General features: G+C 54.3%; 6 protein-coding genes across 6 annotated transcripts; 5 read left to right on the forward strand and 1 right to left on the reverse strand.

Moving 5' to 3' along the window:
- Positions 1-210: 210 nt before the first annotated feature.
- On the reverse strand, positions 211-3523 carry TrAtP1_000356 (uncharacterized protein). Its single transcript, XM_066110542.1, has 6 exons — positions 3425-3523; positions 3227-3243; positions 2959-3119; positions 1614-2783; positions 1091-1525; positions 211-1027 (listed from the first exon to the last, which is right to left on the reverse strand). Exons 1-6 carry the CDS (start codon positions 3475-3477, stop codon positions 1001-1003), a joined length of 1863 nt encoding a protein of 620 aa, XP_065966614.1. The 5' UTR covers positions 3478-3523; the 3' UTR covers positions 211-1000.
- A 1866-nt stretch (positions 3524-5389) lies between these two features.
- Positions 5390-5638, forward strand: TrAtP1_000357 (uncharacterized protein; the record flags this gene model as incomplete). Its single annotated transcript, XM_066110543.1, has 1 exon — positions 5390-5638. One exon carries the CDS (start codon positions 5390-5392, stop codon positions 5636-5638), a length of 249 nt encoding a protein of 82 aa, XP_065966615.1.
- Positions 5639-6816: 1178 nt separating this feature from the next.
- On the forward strand, positions 6817-7044 carry TrAtP1_000358 (uncharacterized protein; the record flags this gene model as incomplete). Its single annotated transcript, XM_066110544.1, has 1 exon — positions 6817-7044. The coding sequence occupies one exon, from the start codon at positions 6817-6819 to the stop codon at positions 7042-7044; it is 228 nt and encodes a 75-aa protein (XP_065966616.1).
- A 1337-nt stretch (positions 7045-8381) lies between these two features.
- TrAtP1_000359 (uncharacterized protein) lies at positions 8382-9540 on the forward strand (the record flags this gene model as incomplete). The annotated part of the gene is made up of 2 exons (XM_014091739.2): positions 8382-8758; positions 8832-9540. 2 exons carry the CDS (start codon positions 8382-8384, stop codon positions 9538-9540), a joined length of 1086 nt encoding a protein of 361 aa, XP_013947214.1.
- Positions 9541-16167: 6627 nt separating this feature from the next.
- Positions 16168-17394, forward strand: TrAtP1_000360 (uncharacterized protein; the record flags this gene model as incomplete). Its single annotated transcript, XM_066110545.1, has 5 exons — positions 16168-16306; positions 16370-16573; positions 16635-16717; positions 16785-17120; positions 17185-17394. The coding sequence occupies 5 exons, from the start codon at positions 16168-16170 to the stop codon at positions 17392-17394; spliced, it is 972 nt and encodes a 323-aa protein (XP_065966617.1).
- A 56-nt stretch (positions 17395-17450) lies between these two features.
- Positions 17451-18034, forward strand: TrAtP1_000361 (uncharacterized protein; the record flags this gene model as incomplete). The annotated part of the gene is made up of 2 exons (XM_066110546.1): positions 17451-17651; positions 17717-18034. 2 exons carry the CDS (start codon positions 17451-17453, stop codon positions 18032-18034), a joined length of 519 nt encoding a protein of 172 aa, XP_065966618.1.
- Positions 18035-18220: the final 186 nt, after the last annotated feature.

An 18220-nucleotide genomic window follows, 5' to 3' on the forward strand; every position in this document is an offset into this window, starting at 1 on the left:
CGCCTCGACTTCGACATCGACCTTGTACATTTATTTCATGGCGTCACCTCACTCGCTTGTATAAAGCATGGACGGGATGTAGGTACATGTAGTAATAATCCATTGGCACCCAAGCACAGGCCATTTACAAGACACACTGACGTTCTGAGCTTTTCGCTAAATATAGACTTCACATTCGTTACTCGCTCCGGATGCGAGCCTCAACTTATTAGTAACAGGATCTTTGTCCTTGAATTGATAGGTAGTAAGTACCCTGCTAGTTTTAATGTACAAGACGCAGCCTCACTACCTCTTTTGTCTGTTCAAACACGTATGGACACATATCGAAATGCCTTTTGCTAGCTTTCCTTCTTTCTCCTCCTCTCTCCTCCCACCTCTCCCACCTCTCATGTTACCGCCGGCCCAAAGACTGAAAATAGCAACGCAAAAACAAAATAGAAACTTGAAAAAAATGACTTGAAAATAATCAGAATAACACCACTCGTACTCCATACGTCCGTTTTATCCCTGTCGTTCATTCGAGTGTATCCGCGTAGTCAAGATGTAATTAGCATAGTTTGGTCCAGTCTCCCCTTGCTGTCCAGATATATGTGGTTATGACCAAAAAAGAAAGCCCAACGGGGAATGCTGGTATACAAAAGGGACTGATGCGCAGGACCATTGCGCCCTAAAAGATTGGTATCGCGGCACATCACCTCCCGCGAATCCAGATAGCCATCCTTTGTTCAAAGAGAATGAAAGAAAGACGAGGAGGAAATCAAAAAGAGAATTGCTGTTGACGTGAGTTTCGTCATGCCGCAGTCATTGTAGGGTGTCGCGCCACTCGCCAATGCCGTGGCTATCTAGATTTTTTTCTTCTTCTTGTCCATTTGTTTCGTCCTCATGTTGCCGTGTCGTCTTTGGAAGCTTCCAAAGAGTCAACTCACTGATCCCATTTCCTATGGAATCATCCATTTGCTGTAATGTAACCAAATCTTCTTCTCATTTGTAAACGTGGATTCTATCCACTGAAGCTAATGATAGCGAGCTAAGAGATTCGTCAGTCAAAAGGTTCCACATGAATTCCCCCATTCAATATTCTTATACTTACTCGACTGTTTGCACCATAAGCAAGCTTCTGGCCGCTGATATCCCAGCAAAGACAGTGTTCATCCTCTTCTTCAGAATCTTGGTTGCCCTTCAGGTTCTCGAATTCGTCTCTAGACGGTCTCCAGACGGCCCGGGGCACGGAGTGGCTGTCAACCTTCCATATCAAGACGCTTCTTGATGTGGCTCCTGCGATAAAAGCTCCGTCGGGTGTAAAAGCGAGTCGTACGACGGGCAGCTCCATTGTGAAAAAGCATTTTGGTTTGCTTTCAGGTTTTCTGGCGTTCCAGATCAGAATGGCGCCGTCTTCGCCTCCAGTAGCGATTAATCGTTCATCGTCTGGATTGGAGTGATTTGACGACAGGGGTTGCCAGGCCATTGTTGTAATCGACCCCTGGTGTGCTGATATGGATCGGCGCGCGCCGGACTCATCCCATAGCTACATAAAATCATGATGATTAGTCTCCAACTTCAAGATAGTCGTGGTATGGGTAAACCAAGGTTTTCTTTTCTTTTCCCAGACTTACATCTAAGACACCCTTGTCGCTGGAAGTGGCCACCAGCTGAGATAGCGGGTCGAATAGGACCTGAGCAAAATGATCATCCTCTTTGGTCTCGAACTTTCGAGCCCTTTGTATCGATGTCTCCCCCACGCTTAGACACTCAAAGATGCCCCCGCCGCAAATCAAAAACTCGGACTCGCCGGTCCATGTTGCGTCCAGTCCCGTATCGAGGCTGTGGCCCGAGAGATCGTACCTGAAGGATTTATTCGAGGTTGCCGAGTGCACCGTTATTGATGTACCGACTTTGTTCTCTGGGGAAATGGCAAGGAGCGCCGAATTGCTGGGATTCCACAGGAGCTTGACGATGGGCGGCTCTGCCACGTCCATGGACTGGAGGAGCTCGCCGCCGGCGGACCACACGTGGATGGCAGCGCGGGATCCTCCGCAGTCGCTAGCCACGGCAATTGCCGTGCCATCTGAAGTCCAGGCCAGCGCCGTGACCGTCGTTGTCTTGGGAGCGTCGGGATCCAACAAGGCATGGGCGTGGGGTGACACGTGATGCTCGCCATGCTCAGTTGCCGTGGCACGCGAAATGGTCCAAACGCGGGCTAGCGCATCGGTTCCAGCAGCCGCCAGTATTGATGGGTCTCTAGGGTTCCACTCGCACTGCAGCAGAATGGGAGCGTTTTCAGTCCCAGCTGGGGAGGGAGATGGCGCTGTTTCGGTGGCGCAGTTGGTGTCCATGAGGCGGATGAAGGTGGTTTTTGGAAATAGTTGCTCGACCTTGTCGACCTGCGTGCCCTGCTCGGGGCCCTCTGTCCGCACAATTGGGAGCGGCACCTGTTCGCCTTCTAGCGGAGACGGGTAGGCGTGATTGTCTTGCAGGCTCTGGTCGTCGTCGTGCTGGTGGTGATTCTCCTGCTGGTCCACATCCATGGCCATGGGGGTGCTGACGGTGGCTGCATCGGATTTGCTCTCGCAGCCGTTGCTGAGCCGCGGTCGCTTGGGGGGCGACCCATTGGGCAGAGAGTTCTGAATCCGTTTTCGCGACAAGTCTACCTCCTCTTCGCCTGGTGCATCCACGTCTTCGTCGTCATCCTCTTCCTCTGTTTTTGCTGGCGGCTGCATTTCCACCAGCGGTCCAAAGATGCCGTTGCGCACCACCTCGGCTTGTGCGGTGGCATCCTCAGGCATCTGCTGCCGAATCGGATCGTCAGCCAAAAGGGAAAAATAAAAAGGGAACAGCGACAACCGCGATTGGCGCACAGGCAGCCCAGGCCCCAATCGCGAAGTTGAAAAAGGAAGAGAAGAGGCAAGAAGAGAAGGGGAAAGCAGTGAATCTAGCAAGCAGTAAAATTTCCCGGCGTACCTGGTGACGTGCGTGCTCTCTTTCGAGCGCATAGTAGATAAGGCCGCTGTTGACAACAGAGACTAGAGCACGGCCCTTGACATGGCGCGCAAAGTCAAAGTCTCGCTGCGGCTCTTTGACGTGCCATTCTTTCTGGAATTTGGCGGCAGTTTCTCTGTAATCTAGACGCAAAAAAACAATTGTCCACGGTTAGTCATACTTCAAGGTTGATCCGGCCCTGCGAGAAACGACAGGGACAAAAGCTGCGGTGCTGCGCGGTTCCACGTACTGCCTTCAAGCAAATACCTGCGCAAAAAAAGGGTCAGCACGAGGCGTGGGCGCCAACAAAGCCTCTTGGGGCCGAAAAAAACATCTGGGAAGAGACTGGAGGCTCGGTGATGGAGGATTGGGCGGCGGTGGACGGCCTGGAGGGTGGCAGGCGGCCAAGAGGGCACAAGGCTGGCAAAAGCAACGGGCTTTGACGAACCTCCAGATGAGAAAGTTGACTCGGTCTGAGTCGAGAAATTCCTTGATGACCATGGCTATGGTTCCGGGGGTGGGAGGGGGGAGAGCGCGCCAGCAGGTGGCGGCAGTGTCACGGCTGGTCGTCGCAGGCGAGTCTGCAGGAGTAGAGCAGCGCTGAGGCTCGATCGGGGCGCCGTCAAAGGAGAGCGAGATGGCGAATGTGAGGAGGAAGTGAGAGTGAAGATTCAAGAAAGAAGATGAATCGAATCCACATCCGCCCACGGCAGAGACAGGTACTCCGTACCTCTGTCGGTACATTGGCCCTGCCGCGCCTGGGGTACGCAGTACCTGGACTGTGCGCTGCAAGTACCTGGCCGCCAGCCGCAGCCACCGGCCACGCTGCAGTACCCGTCAAGTACCGCGTACCTCGGCGGCCGGGCGTTCAGCCCACGCCAGATTCAACGGGCCTTGTTTGGGGAGCCCAGAAAGGCGAGGCGCCGAAGGAGAAACCCAGCCGGTGGACTGCGCTATAGCCGGCGCCAGACATCAATTAAAGGCTGGCTACATGTAGATGCCAGCGCCACCGCAGCGCCGCTCTACCAATGGCAAGGCCCTGGAGGTCACCCCCAAGGCTTTCACATCCTACCGCCAAACTTAATAATGGAGGGGGCAGTTTTTTTCCTCGAGATCTTGCCCCCTCCAAATCTGCCTCCCTACAGCAACCTGCGCATACATGACCGTTTTGCTCTAGCCCTGTCATGCCACGAAGAGGGCCCTAAAATGCACATAAACGAGCTTCTGCGGCATGACATTTGCTTTTGCCTTGGCCAGCCCCCCCCCTCTCGCTGATGCGATGAGGCCGCGTTGCGGACACGATACTGCGCCGCATATTGCAAGATTGACAGTGGCGTTCCTATGCACGGGTACAGAGAGCGACAAGGCATGGCATCCATTTGCAGCGTCGCTTCGCGGAGGCTGCCGCGCATCACGAATGTCGGTACCTTGGGTACTACTAGTTGATGGCGTCGGAAGCAAAAGACTTGCCTGAATACCTCCAGAGCCATGTCCAGATACGGAGAGGTACCGAGCAGACGTCGCGACAGCGTGTGATGCGCCAGGTACTGCTCCGTCGTGGGCACTACTGCATCTAGTCGTTCTCGAAGGTGGGCCGGCCTGGCGCTAGATTGAGCATTCAAATCGCTGTGGAACGAGATAGCATGGCGGTAGGGCAGCGGGAGAAACGGGGGGATTGGAGAGAACCCTAGGCCTGGCTGCTAAAACTTGCCGACGGAGGGTGGTACAGTGTCCCGGTTTGTCGTAGAGGCTCTTCACAGGCAAGACAAGACATGGTGCCGGGTTCTCGATACTTGTGCGCGAAACGTTTCGCCGCGGAGAGGAGAACCAGCTTGCGGGGTCCAGTCGACTCGTTACGGTATTGTCAGCCTGTGACCTGGTCTCTGGGCTGGACGAGTGCGTGCATGTCACTTCAGACAAAGGACGACGAGAGGGAAAAGAAAGTCATTACCAGATGCGCCATCTCCTAGCGCTGGTGGCGCAAGCCCAATTCGCTCGTCAACTGAAGTGTCCTCCTCTTGCATGTACAAGTACCTATTCGCTATCCTCGTTCGTATCTAATGGTATCTGTTTGTCACGCTCCGGCACTCGTGCTGAGGCCGTTTGGTCGGTATCTGTGGCCGAAGGTTCTCCGGAGCACGAGCACTAGATATTGCCAAGTTGCGCATTGGCCTTGCTCTCCCGTTCAACGCCCGCCCGGTCAGACGCGGCCAAAGGGAAAATCTTAAGCCACATCGTCGCGAACTCGGTTAACGGTAGCCCAGGTCATTTTGGCCCAGCCCCTGCAAAGGGGGCGGATGCTTTTGCACAAGGCACAGTTTGCTACTGTATACATAGTAGTAAGGATGCCCCAGACTCTCTGGCATGCACAAACTCGGCTGCCAAGACAGATGCTTGGACCCAGGGCGTCAGGATGGCAGCCCCAAAACCCTCTCTTTTCGTGCGGTGGCGAACTGCGAAGTCGGTCGGCTCCTGCAGCAGCTTGGCCGCCTCCGGGCTGTCCCCATCAGCAATCGCGATTTCGATCCTGGATCCAGGGCAGAAGCTGGGTCGCTGTCTCGTCTGCGTCTCTCCCCACGGCATTCTCGTCAACGTCCTGCCGCTGCTGATGGAATGGAAGACGTCGCCATCACGATGCCGCGCCTCTCGAGATCAAGCCTAAAGGGCGCCAGGGCAGCAGAATCTGAGACTGGATTGCAGATCGGCTGGGCACTACTCCGTAAATGAGCGTGCTCCGTAGCAGTACCTGGACATCCCGCGCCCCGCAGGGAATGTCCTGGATCATCCAAGTGTCTCCAAGCGGCCGTACCGGTACGTGCTTCCTCAGAGGCCACGGGATCCCGTCAATGGATCTGGGCTCGCGACGGTGGCTAATGGCCAATGGCCCGGCACACTAGCACAGCTCGTACTGTGCTCTATGAGGACAAGAGGATTAGCGGCGTCGTTTGGCGAACGCTGTGCTTATTGCTTTTATCCCCGACACGCGGGAAATCCCCCTCGGCGAGATGACGGGCTGCGAGCTCATCGCCTTAGCTAAGCTTCCAAAAAGTGGTCCTCTCTTCATTTAAAGATTCAGTCTCACGCGCAGCAACGCACTGGCACCGGCCCCTTGAAGCTTCCTGGACGGCCCAGAGGGAAATCTGGAAGGCTATCTTCTGGAAGCGGCGGCTCAGAAGGCCATCTTCGGTCAATACCTGTTGGAACCAAGGCCCGTAGAATGATGGATGCTCTGCTTTTTGACTGCTCTGGCCTGGTTTGGTCCGGTCTGATCGCCTCGCCTCGCCTCCCCCTCCCCCTCCCCTCTCTTCTCGTCACAGGCAGCAGCAGCCATCCAGAAGACAAAGAGTGTCCTGGATGGCGAGAGGTGTGTGTGATTTATTCTCGTCAGCCTACGTGGCACTGGTCACAGGCGACAAAAGGGGCGGGCGGCAGCATCATAGGTGGTCGGCCTTGGAGCTGGTGGCGCCGCCAAGTTTGTTGCTTGTTCCCCTTCACGCCGCCGCGAAATGTACATTGTATCTGCGCAGGGGTTATTTGTGACGGTTGCGATGTGCGTGCCGGGGACAGGGGTGCAACGAGATGGCTGCCATCAATGGCTTATTATAGCCCGGAGACCACAGACGAGTGGATGAGGGCGAGTGGATGACGGAGCTAGACCGGGCCAGCTCAGTGTTCCGTGGGTGATGGGACAGGAAATCCTGGTACGAGAAACTGGTGGCCCAAAGACTAGCAGCAGCAATATCCGGGGTCTTGCAGGCTTCAGAGATTCTAGCGACAATACTGTAGACTGCAGCGTGACGGAAAGGAGAGCAGAGAAAGAGAGAGGAGAAAACGCGCGCCATGACGGATTTTGCTTCGCAGGAGCTGAGAGGCTTTGTCGCCGCAACAGCTGCGTCCACAGCCCCGATAAAAAAGCCAGAGGCCTCGAAGTCAGGATCTTTGACGATGGCATGGATGGGTCTTCAAGCTCGCCCCGCCTACTCCATACACAAGCGCCCACGGCCCATGGCAGCCGGTACGAGATATTTGTACTCATCATTACCGACAACTCTTCAGCAGGCGGCGTAAGGCAACATGAAGCCACGAGTACAGATCGGGTATGCAGCGACGAAATATAGTACCACGCCGAGTATAGCACCCGCCGTGAAATGACCTACTGGAGCCAAAGCGCACTTGTTACCAAGGCCTGCATTGGCTCCAGGCACCTGCTCCTACTAAAGATGCCTGACCTGCCTAAACGAAGAAACCATGCGTTTTGCTTCGTCTCCCGCAGCTGACTGTTGCCGTGCGTGCAAAAACGATCATTTCAAGCGTATCAATTGGATTTGTGCAGATGGATGTGCAAGATCGGCCATTCCGACGCTGTTTCTCTCGATCGTTCGCCGCCAGTTCCAGTTCGGGATGGACTCCTCTCTGCAGCCCCCGTGCTTCCGTGGTACTGTACAGTAGCAATTCAGACGGCTGGGGTCTTGTAACCTTGAAGCAAGCAGGGCAGGGTCCCCCGTTACGGGTTTTTGCACATGCGCGACCCCACATGCTACGCTCAATCCAATTTGCTGGCTGCCGGATGAAGCTGATTGTCCCGATAGGAGAAAACCCTGGGGCAGAGCCTGTGCCTTGCCGAGGTTCTGCCTCGTGCTGAGTCATGGATCGAGTGGTGGCCGGTGCATGAGTGTGTAACTGATGTCTTGAACGCTTGACTGACGAAAGACTGGGGAGAGTGCATGTAAGGGGGGATTTGAAACTGCACCAGATAGGCTGCATCACATTCTTTTTCCAGCAACCAGTGATCAATCACGCACCTCCTCTGCCTTGTAAGGCCATGTCTTGCAGCTAGGCGTTTGGCCTTGTATCGCTTCCCGTTTAAGCTTCAAGGCTGCGTCAACGCTAGTTAATAATACACGACTAGGAAACGTGTCTGCAGTCTTGAACCTTGAGCTGACTGACAAATAGCATTTTTTTCGAATGATTTCTGGATAGCATGAGAGTATCACAGCGAGGAAAGAAGATTAAATAAAACTTCTTTCCCCAACAGCCATCACATATATATCTTCATTTGCGAGGACCGAGCCTAGTATCGAAAAATTTGTGCCTGAGGCAAACACTCCTCCACCAGTCGGCATCACCCGATTCGGCTGATCCCTTCGCATATTGTGGCATCCCTAGCATGGAGGCTTTCATGTTGAGTACAAGCCACAAGCAGAACACACGCCCATAGCTCTGACCGCGCAGAAGAGGACAACAACCCTCTCGTTCTGCCCTCTGCCTGATTCTCAACCGTCTTTCTTTTCTCCTCGTGCGCCGGCCTGGATCCTTCTACAAACCCCGGCTCAAATGACACCTTGGAAAAAAAGCCCCCCCGCGATAGAACCATCCACCATCCCGCATCTCGCATCCCCGTCGCCATGCCCCCGCGAATAAACCTCCCGCCAGTAACACGAGCTCTGCTCGGCACTCTGCTCTTCCAGTCTGTCCTGAGCGCCGCGATTAGATATCGCCAGTGGGCCGAGGATACGGACATTGTGATACCGTACCTGACGCTCATCCCGCAGCTGTCTATTGCCTACCCCTGGACGTTTCTGACGGCTTCGTTGGTTGAGGGCAACATCTTTACGTTTGGCTTGGGTGCCGTGACCCTATACCATGGCGGCAGGTATCTGGAGAGAGCTTGGTCTTCGGCAGACCTGGCCAAATTCCTTGTGCTCGTGACGCTGGTCCCAAACGTCCTCACCTTTTTCACCATGATATTTTTCTTTACCTTGACTAGGGACACCGACTGGACGTGAGTTTATACTTTTATATACGCAATTGTTTACTTGATAAAGGACTACCACTAAACATATTTCTCTTTGCAGACTTACGATTATCGGCGGTACCATTCCTATCCAGATCGCTTTCCTCGTCGCCTTCAGCCAGCTCATCCCAGCGCATACGGTAACACTATTCCGAGGCATCGTTTCGCTCCGAGTCCCAAGAATTCCCCTCATCTATATTGGCGTCGTCACTGTGCTCTCGTTTACTCCGCTGCTATCACGCGCTGCTCTTTGGCTGGCCAACTACAGCTTCCTTGTCAGCTGGACCTATTTACGATTCTTCAAGGTTGTCTTTCCCGATCTTGATTCAGCTCAACCGGCGTCGCTACGGGGAGATGCCAGCGAAACTTTCGCCTTTGCCGAATTCTTCCCAAGCCCCGTTAAGCCCGCCGTGGCTGCCGTGTCAGATCAAATCTACAACATCCTTGTCGCGATTCGACTCTGCAAGCCGTCATCGCAGCGAGGCATAACTACAGGGCGCGATGGCTTCCAGCACAGAGGGGCGCCAGGAAGTGCCCGTGCCGAAGCCGAGAGAAGAAGGGCTATCGCACTGAAGGCACTGGACCAGAGGCTGAATGCTGCAACTGCTGCTGCCCGGCAATCCTCACAGGCCCCGCCACCGGCTCCTGCCCAGCCGAGCGGCCCACCTGTGCAGGTTCAGCCTCAATCAAGTGCTCAGACAGCTATGAAGTCTGAACCAGGGCCGATGCTTGGCGAGACCAAGTTTGAGCCGGAAGAAGATGATTCATAGGAGAGCGTCTAGGGTGGGGCCGTGTATTTGTTTGTTTGATACAATGACATGGATGATATTGGCGGCGCCTTTGTGTTTTCCAGACGAAGGTGTCAGGAAGAGGGACTCGGGTCATGGATTGAAATGATTGTAATGATATGCGAGGATAGCGCGGTTGGATTGATGGACTGTAAGTTGGCGCCTGGTGTTGTCATGGATCCTGGGGTTAATTATCTAGCCGGCACATGAACTAATGAGTCATGTTTTATTTCATCAGCTGTGTTGAAGCGATAATACACACCATTTAAGGTGAATGACTTTCTGCAACCCCTAGTTTTTGCCCCCAAGACAACTTGATGCGGCTATATCTAGCTGGCTTTTTCTGACACCAAAGGCTGAAACTCTCAGGCTGCAGGAAAGAGGAGGAGAATTGACCGCTCCAGTGGGTTGATGTGGAGGTAGAAGCTGGGTGTCGATCAGCTGAGCTGATTGGGCTAGAGAAGGGAAAGGAATACCCAGCGTTGTGACTCTCCATCAAGATTGCCACCGCCTTGCATGTTTCTCTCGTCTTCCCCACGTTTGGGCATTGTCTCACATATGACATCGTACTGATCTACCATGCGAGTTATCTCATAGCCTTGTCAAATGATTCATGTGGAGAGCTGTGTGTCCCGCCATCTGTAACTCGAGACATTAGCGCATTGCAGCCACGCAAAATCAAGATGAAGACAAAGGAAGATGTCATCTGGAAAGAGGCAGAGGGTGAGAGTAATATATGCCTTGAAGCAATCAGGACAATTTTAACTTTTTCTTTCTTGAATTTCTCCTTGTACTTTTTTTTTCTTTGAACTCTTTTGGAGTTCTGGCGCTTACTTGGATGCTCTAGCTGGTGGCAAGGATGAGATCTTGCAAGCTACCCAGAATAGCAGTCGACAAGAATCATCGAAAATACAAGAGGGCAGCGTCGCCATGCACGGCTGAAACCCACGCGGGAACCCCCCCTTACTCATCGCCATGTAATATGTATAGGTATATATATTATACACTTGAGATTCCGTCCATCGTAAGATCCTCCAACCGGGAACCAGCTCATGTTTCCAGCCGGCCAAAAACCGCTGCAAGAGGCACAGACAGAGAGAATCCTGAAACAGACGTACATGTACATACATAGCTTGGCAGTACGTAGTGACTGCGTCTGCAGGGATAATCTCAATCCTATAAACATTCATATTAGACCTACGGCAGAACCCGATGCGGTACGATGTATAGTGGAATGACGATGCGACTGCATTAAAGCCGCTGGTCCTCCGTACAGAGTAGCACCCCGGATGGAGCAAGGGGGGTGAAAATGTGGCTTGTTTCCAAGGTCTTTGCTTTGGACTTTCAAGCAATCGGAGGATCAGGACGGGCTACGGTCGCTGCCCCTCTAGGTATATACTGCAGGTTGGTAGGTAATAACGAAAAAGAAACCAGGCTGAGGTGGGTGGCCAGGATGTCAGGCCTTGTCTCTGTTTAATAAAGCCCAAGTGGCTCTATGTACATACCAACTGCCTATCAAACTGAGCTAAACAGCCCGTCGCAGCTTTCTAGTGCAGGTAAATCGTATTTGGTGGCACCGAGTGTGTCTGGGCGCTGGGCTATGGTTTGCAGCGGCTCATGACAGGCGGAAAGCACATAGACAAGTATCACGAACTTATTACTAGTAGTAGCCCAAGACACAGTTGTATGTGTATATCCACTATCACTGTACCGTCTCTCCATGTCCGCCTCTCACCTTGGCCCTCTCCGGGGTTAATCGCTGGGCGTAGCGGACCTGGCCGAGAGTGTGCTAGCCAAGCGGCTATTTTCGCTCAGCTTCCATCTGGCCTGATGATGCGACACGATGGAATCCCGCGAGTCGTGGCCGCGTCCGAGCAGAGGCGCTGCGTTGCGCCCTACCTACTACATACATACCTGTAGGAGCAGCTCCGTAGATACCCAGATAAACGCTGATAAAGACAGCACGGCGACGAGGTTAGCAACATGTTGCAGTGAATCATGGGTGATTTCCAGGGTACTAGTAGCGCTAAAACAAACGCCATACTGTACCTATCTACCATGTGCTGTACTTACTGTAGATCGCCTCTCGCTCAGCAGACTCAGCAGGATGATGCCTCTCTTGGTAACTGACCTTGCCATCGTTCGTCTCTCGTCGCTATTTTTCTTTCGCAGGGGGTGCGCGTGTGCAGCCTGGCACAGGTGTCAATAGAGACAGGTCACCTAAATGACGAAATCCAAGGGACCGCCGCCGGAGCCAAAAGGGGTGCAGCAGAGCAACGTGCCGCTGGGCGAGCGCTTTGCGTGCAACCACAACTGCCCTCAGTCCTTGTGCGAGGAGCCGAAGGTGAATGAATCAAATCACGGTGCAGAGCAGCACAAGGCCTCACGTTACCAGCATCAGTATGTGGCTGCAGGCCCTGTGCTCCCAGGTCTCATAGCTCCGTGTAGCCGTACTCGCCCTGGCCGTTGAGAGGTACGTACCTCGCGCGAGGCGAAGACCCGGCGGCGGGAATCTGGCGACCTCGCGATGGGGAGGGATTTGCGGCCGCCAGATGAAACTGGCAAGGCATCAGCTCAGCCAGCCGGCCAGCTAGTACGGAACAGTGCTAGCCAGGGCTGCTCGCAAGATGAATGCATGATATACTCGTATTTTCTGAGAGCGCTGGCTACAGACGGCCATTGCAGGTAGGGAGGCCAAGTGCCATGCCATGCTATGCCATGCAGCATGCTTTTGGGGCTGCGTGCTGTGCTGTGCCGTGCCGCGCTGCGATTTGCTTGAGTCCTGCCAATGGCGCTGAAAGGAAACCTCACGATGCGTGATGCCTTGGCATCATCGTGATGTGCGAATGCGCCGCCTGACAGCGCCTCGCATGAGCCCAGGAGCCTCAATCGGGCCAGCATGGCAGTGTGGGAGGACCTGGAGCAATCTCTGGCTGGACTGGACTGCAGACTGGCCTCGACGGCCGCGGTTCGTTGTGCGTGCTCAACTGTTTTTTTGCCGCCTTCAGGGCTTGCGAGCATCCTGGGGAATGGGCTCCACACGCAATCGCGCCCGTTGCTGAGCCAAGCAACAGGCAGGGGACCACGGCTAGGAAACGCCCCAGATGGCCAGATCCGTCGGCGGCTGACCGTGGCACGTCAGAGTGTTGAGCAGCAGGCTCAGGAGGTGTCCACCTGGCGGCTCCACAGTGGTGAGAGTGGATGCGGCTAAGAGCTGGAGAGCTTCTTTTCTCGTCAGGGAGATTGATGTGATGGGGTGGAGCCGCGAGAAGAATGGATAGAGCGGTGCTAGCACGCAACCGTGCTAGGCGGCGCTCCTAGTGCTCGTACAGTAGCGGCGACTGGTACTTGTAGTGCCTGCTTGCAGCAGCAGCAGCGCGACACGGCAGGGGTGCAGACACGGCGCCGCGGCGAGGCTCGAGAGGGGAATAAAAAAGAGGACCAGGGGCTGCTGTCTGGCCTTAGCGCCTGGGAAACGCACCGCCTAGACCGCCGCATCGCCTAGCGGTCCGAGCGAAACGCGGCTACCGGTGCTTTGGCGTCCACCGAGCGCAACTCGTCGAATCCATCGTCAGCGCGCATGGCCCCCCCTATAAAGGCAGTGTCCGACTGCTCCGTAATGCCACCAGACGAGATCAATGATGCTGCTTGTACGGCACACAGCCCGCCCACTGACACGTACCGCTGCATGCTGTGCCTGGCCTGTACATGTATAGGTATGGTATGCTGTTCGCGCAGCGCTTCATGGTTTGCTGGCGCTGGATGTGTCGCATCGCTCCCCACTGTCTGGCTGCCCTTCTCCACCAAACGGGCAGCCAGCTCAGGCAGTTTCCTGCTGTCGATGCTGGCGAGTACCGACTTGTACTTGTACAGGCTGTAGCACGAAACAAGCCATGAGCGTAAGCAAGCGTGTTTGCTCAGCTGCCACTCGCCTCCTAAAGGGGGGAAATCAAGCAAGATAGAAACGTGTTTTGAGTGGCTTGTGGACTTGCAGCTTCACGCCTGCACGGCTCCGAGAGGGGCCCTACCTGCTTATGTAACAAAGGCTGCAGAAAAAAAGCCGAATGCAAGATATGACCTGTATCTTGATCCTGAGGCTCATCTACCTTATTTTAGGCTCTGCAATCACCATCACGTGACTGTTGTGACTGCTGTTCCTCTTTCGTAATCTCTCGATGCGTGGCAGGGCAATGGGTCCCAGTGCCACTGTTCTTTTCTGTTCTCTTTCGTTCGCGTCTTGTGGGGGAGCGAATCTCTAGCGGCTCCCCCAAGCCAGCCACGCTCATCCGTCGAAGCCGTCGTCGTTCTGCGAGGGGTTTAATCCAGTGATTCAGTAGCAGTGTTGAGGCATATACCAGTAGCCTGGCGAGTGCTCGTAGGTGCAGCGCCATTCTGCGCGAATGCTTTGCTCTGCCCGGAGACGATGCATCAGGACGCATCAGGTCTCTATCTACAGCTGCCGAGCGAGCCTTAGCCTGCCTGTGCCTTGCTGGAGCTCCTCCTTGCCTGGAGCAGGCGATGCAAGCGACCCGGACCTGCCCATGGCTGGTGCCGCAACTCGTTCTCCCTGGCTCCGTAAAGCTAGGCCCGGGTGTCTGACTTTCGTTGATCTAGCCACCCACTACTATAGATATCAAGTCTGCTGGCGTCTTCTACCATGGCTGACTATACTCGGGTACCACATGTCCACATATCGATTTCAGTTTACTTGTCGTACAAGTATATCCCGATTAAGGACGGGGGAGTGTACTGTTTGCCGTGCAACCACTAGGCAGGCCCTAAGGAGTCCTGTGGTTGACACCAGTTTGTAGCATGCCGTCCTATCGTGGCCTTGGTGTGCCTATTGTTTCGCCGCCATAACTTGGCTGCTGACAACGCGAGCCACCAGCGCCCCCCGGTCACTGCCGGGGCTGAACGGCCACCCACCATCGTATCGAGGGCTTGCGTCGCCAATAGTAATGAGTGAAGATCCCCCGAGAGCTAGGAGAGCTCGCTGCCGGTTGACTTACCCGCTGGGTCCTCCGACAAGGCTTGCTTGCGTCCATGGGCCCTCAGCGGTTGGGACGTCCAGTGGCGGATCCTGCCACGACCCTGCGTTGGTGATGGTTCTGATACTTACCATGTATTCGCTTTTGCTCTGCCAATGGATCTTTATGATAATATGAGTGAGCGACAAGTGTCGCCGTTGTTGTTTTTGTGTGAACTTTTTGAAATGGCCGGCTGCTAATCTTGTTATTTTGATTCAACCTCGCTCAAACTTCAAACATTTCGCAGCCTCTGGACTCTGGACTCTGACAATGTCACGACCGTGAGGCGCTTCGCATCATGCATAGTGAGAGAGAGAAAAGTAAAAGCCAGCTCTATTAGGCGTTTGCCATTGCTACCCACCAGGAAATTGTGAGCACGCGGCTTTATAGAGAGGATGCACTGCCAAGGCATAGATTAGGCGCCTTGTACGCCGCCAATCGACAAGCCTCACCGTTGGCATAAGATTGGTCGGCCCCAGCGCCGTCTCCCTTCCTTTTCTCAGCCGCCTTCATCTCGTCTGGGATTCGTGGCCTATGCCACTGTCTCTCTAGGTTAGCGCTGTGTGCATACCATGGAGTACTACTGGCCGTGAGCACGTTGCGCTTCGTAGGGTTTTGGGAACTGTGGTAGAGCCTAGACTCTAGAGGGCCTCACTAACTGCGCTGGGCGCCGGCAACTGCGTCAACGGGTGCCCAGACGCTCAAGTTACCGTCCCCCGCTTTTTGTTCCCTTCGCAGCGCCGCGACCCGTCGTCACTGCTAAGTGCGCGTGTGTGTGGGCTCCTGCGCTGGTAGCCTCGGGCGCTATGGCGCTGCTGCGGTACGTACTGCCTGCTCGCCGGACGCCGCACGCGTTCCGCAGGCCATTTGTATGAGTACTTTGTACAAACACGCCCAATTTGACAATCCCTGTCCACACCCCTCCCATCCCCCTCGACGAGGTAGGGGCAGCGAAAGCTGCCAAGCGGGTAATGCCCCATTATTTCAAAGTGGCCCCGCCTGGCTCCGCAGACTACACCGCCGTGGCTGTAGCATGTTCTTCTCTCCCATTTTCATCATTTCATGGGTAAGGTAAGTTTGTCGGTTCAGCAGCGCAGTTCCTTCCTCCACAAGACAGCCTTTTTTTCTCTCCCCATTTACCCGTTCTCTTCTTTTCTCCCCTCCATCACATCTCGCAACCGCAACAAGTAGCGTCGGGGGTGCTCGTGGACCTTGGCTTGCCTGCACGATCCTGACCATCGCTCTGTATAGCATTTTAGCATCATCAGTCTTCGCCTTCGCTTCACATCATACCAGACGTATTTTATTTCATCATCTCCCGAGAGGGTGTCGCTGCTGTGCCTGGATTTAAGCTCTGCGCGGCACGCACCTGACGAGCCACGCCTGGATACGAGCCATTGGGCCATCGCCACGACCGTCGCTCTCAATCGACACGTCCAGTCGCCGGCTTCAAGCATTTTGCGCGGTCGCGTCGAGATTGTCCTGGCCAAACTAAGGCCGCCGATTTCTTACACCGCCAGCCTTGTCGCGATAATCAGCAGTCGAGTGCCTTGCGATGGCGAACCACCACCCGTCGCCTACGATGATGCAGATGCAACATCAGGCTCCTCCTCCGGGAGGTCCGCCTCAGAATGTCCAGCCTGCTCATTTCAACCCGCCTCACCAGATTGCGGGCTTGAACCAGATCACGGCCATGAACGAGGCTGTGTGGTTGCAGATTGGTATGGCCTCCTTATGTTTGCTAAATTATCTTTGCAGGACTCTTCTGCTAACAGACTGAACAGGAAGCTTCTCTGAATTGCTGCGAGTGTCCGATGAGGCAATGCACGCCTACGAACGAGCCCTCCAGGCCAACCCTAACTCGATCGCCGCAATGAACGCGATCGGAATGCTCCTCAAGGGCCGAGAAGCATTCGACAAGGCTCTTGAATTCTTTCGGGCCATCGTCCAGCTCGACCAGAACAATGGTGAAGCTTGGGGCAATCTCGGTATGTCGCGCCATCTTGGAACAGAAGCCTTCTGAGGTTGATGCTAATTTACGTTTTATAGGCCACTGTTACTTAATGACCGAAAACCTACAAAAAGCGTATGACGCGTATCAGCAGGCTCTCGTTAACCTCCGTGATCCCAAGGTAAGGATCTAATGCAGTAAACCCTGGATATTGCTTTGAACACCGACGTAACCTGCTTTTTGCATAGGATCCCATGCTGTGGTATGGCATTGGCATTTTGTATGACCGGTATGGAAGCTATGATTATGCAGAAGAGGCTTTCTCGCAAGTCATGACAATCCAGCCCGACTTTGAAAAGGCCAACGAGATTTACTTTCGACTGGGTATAATCTACAAACAACAATCGAAATTCAATCAGAGTTTGGATGTGAGATGTCACCTTCATCCTAATACGTATTGCCTGGATAATTTTACTGACGAATCCTTTAGTGCTTTAAATACATTGTTAATTCCCCCCCCGGGACCTCTGACCCAGGAGGACATTTGGTTCCAGATTGGACATGTTCATGAACAGCAGAAAGATGTGAGCTACTGCTTGGTTATTCGTTTTTTTTCTTCCCGCGTAATATACTAATATTGTCTCGTAGTTTGACGGTGCCAAGTCTGCGTACCAGCGAGTGCTGGATCAATCGCCCAACCACGCCAAGGTTCTTCAGCAGCTGGGTTGGCTGTACCACCAACAGAGCCCCTCGTATGAATCCCAGGAACGCGGTATTCAATATCTTGAAAAATCCGTCGCAGCAGGTGAGTTTGGATGCTGTCAAACGCTGGTACATCGCCAAAGCCGATGCCTCTGACACATTTCATAGACAACCAAGACGCGCAAAGCTGGTATCTTTTGGGTCGGTGCTACATGTCACAACAAAAGTATCCAAAGGCATACGAAGCCTATCAGCAGGCTGTGTATCGCGATGGGAAGAACCCCACTTTTTGGTGCTCCATTGGTGTCTTGTATTACCAGATCAACCAATACCGAGATGCTTTGGATGCGTACTCGCGGGCTATTCGCCTGAACCCTTACATCTCTGAGGTCTGGTACGATCTCGGCACTCTGGTAAGTTTTCAAGCTCAGGCGACTTTTCTTTTGCATGTATAGCTGATCACTAACTCGACGTGTAGTACGAGTCTTGCAACAACCAGATCGCTGACGCCCTGGATGCCTACCAAAGGGCAGCGGAACTGGATCCAGGTAACCCGCACATCAAAGCTCGCCTCCAGCTTCTTCGTTCCGGTGGCACCAATGGTGGCCCACCCCCTGCTGCTCCTCAACCTGCCGACATGCATCCCTCAACGTATCAGACAGGTCCCACAGGTCCTCCTCAATGGGGAGGATCTACGCAACAACAATCGGGCGGCCCCCCCTGCTGCTACTCAAGCGGCTGGCGAGAGCTGGGCCGGCAGGCTTTCCAATGTGAACCCGCCTCCTCAGCCCCCTAACCCTTATGAAAGTCGAAGTGGCGAGCCTTTCCGTGGTGGCCCAGCACCACCTCTGCGACAGCCCAGCCCTCCTCCGCAACAAGAGCTGCCAACACGTCAACCGTATCCCGAGCTCAACAGACCCGGCCCATCACGTCGTGGTCCATCACCGCCGCCGCAAGCTCACCAATTCGCGCAGCCTCTTCC

The sequence above is a fragment of the Trichoderma atroviride genome, chromosome 1 (genome assembly GCF_020647795.1).
Source record: "Trichoderma atroviride chromosome 1, complete sequence".
In the NCBI taxonomy this organism is placed as follows: domain Eukaryota; kingdom Fungi; phylum Ascomycota; class Sordariomycetes; order Hypocreales; family Hypocreaceae; genus Trichoderma; species Trichoderma atroviride.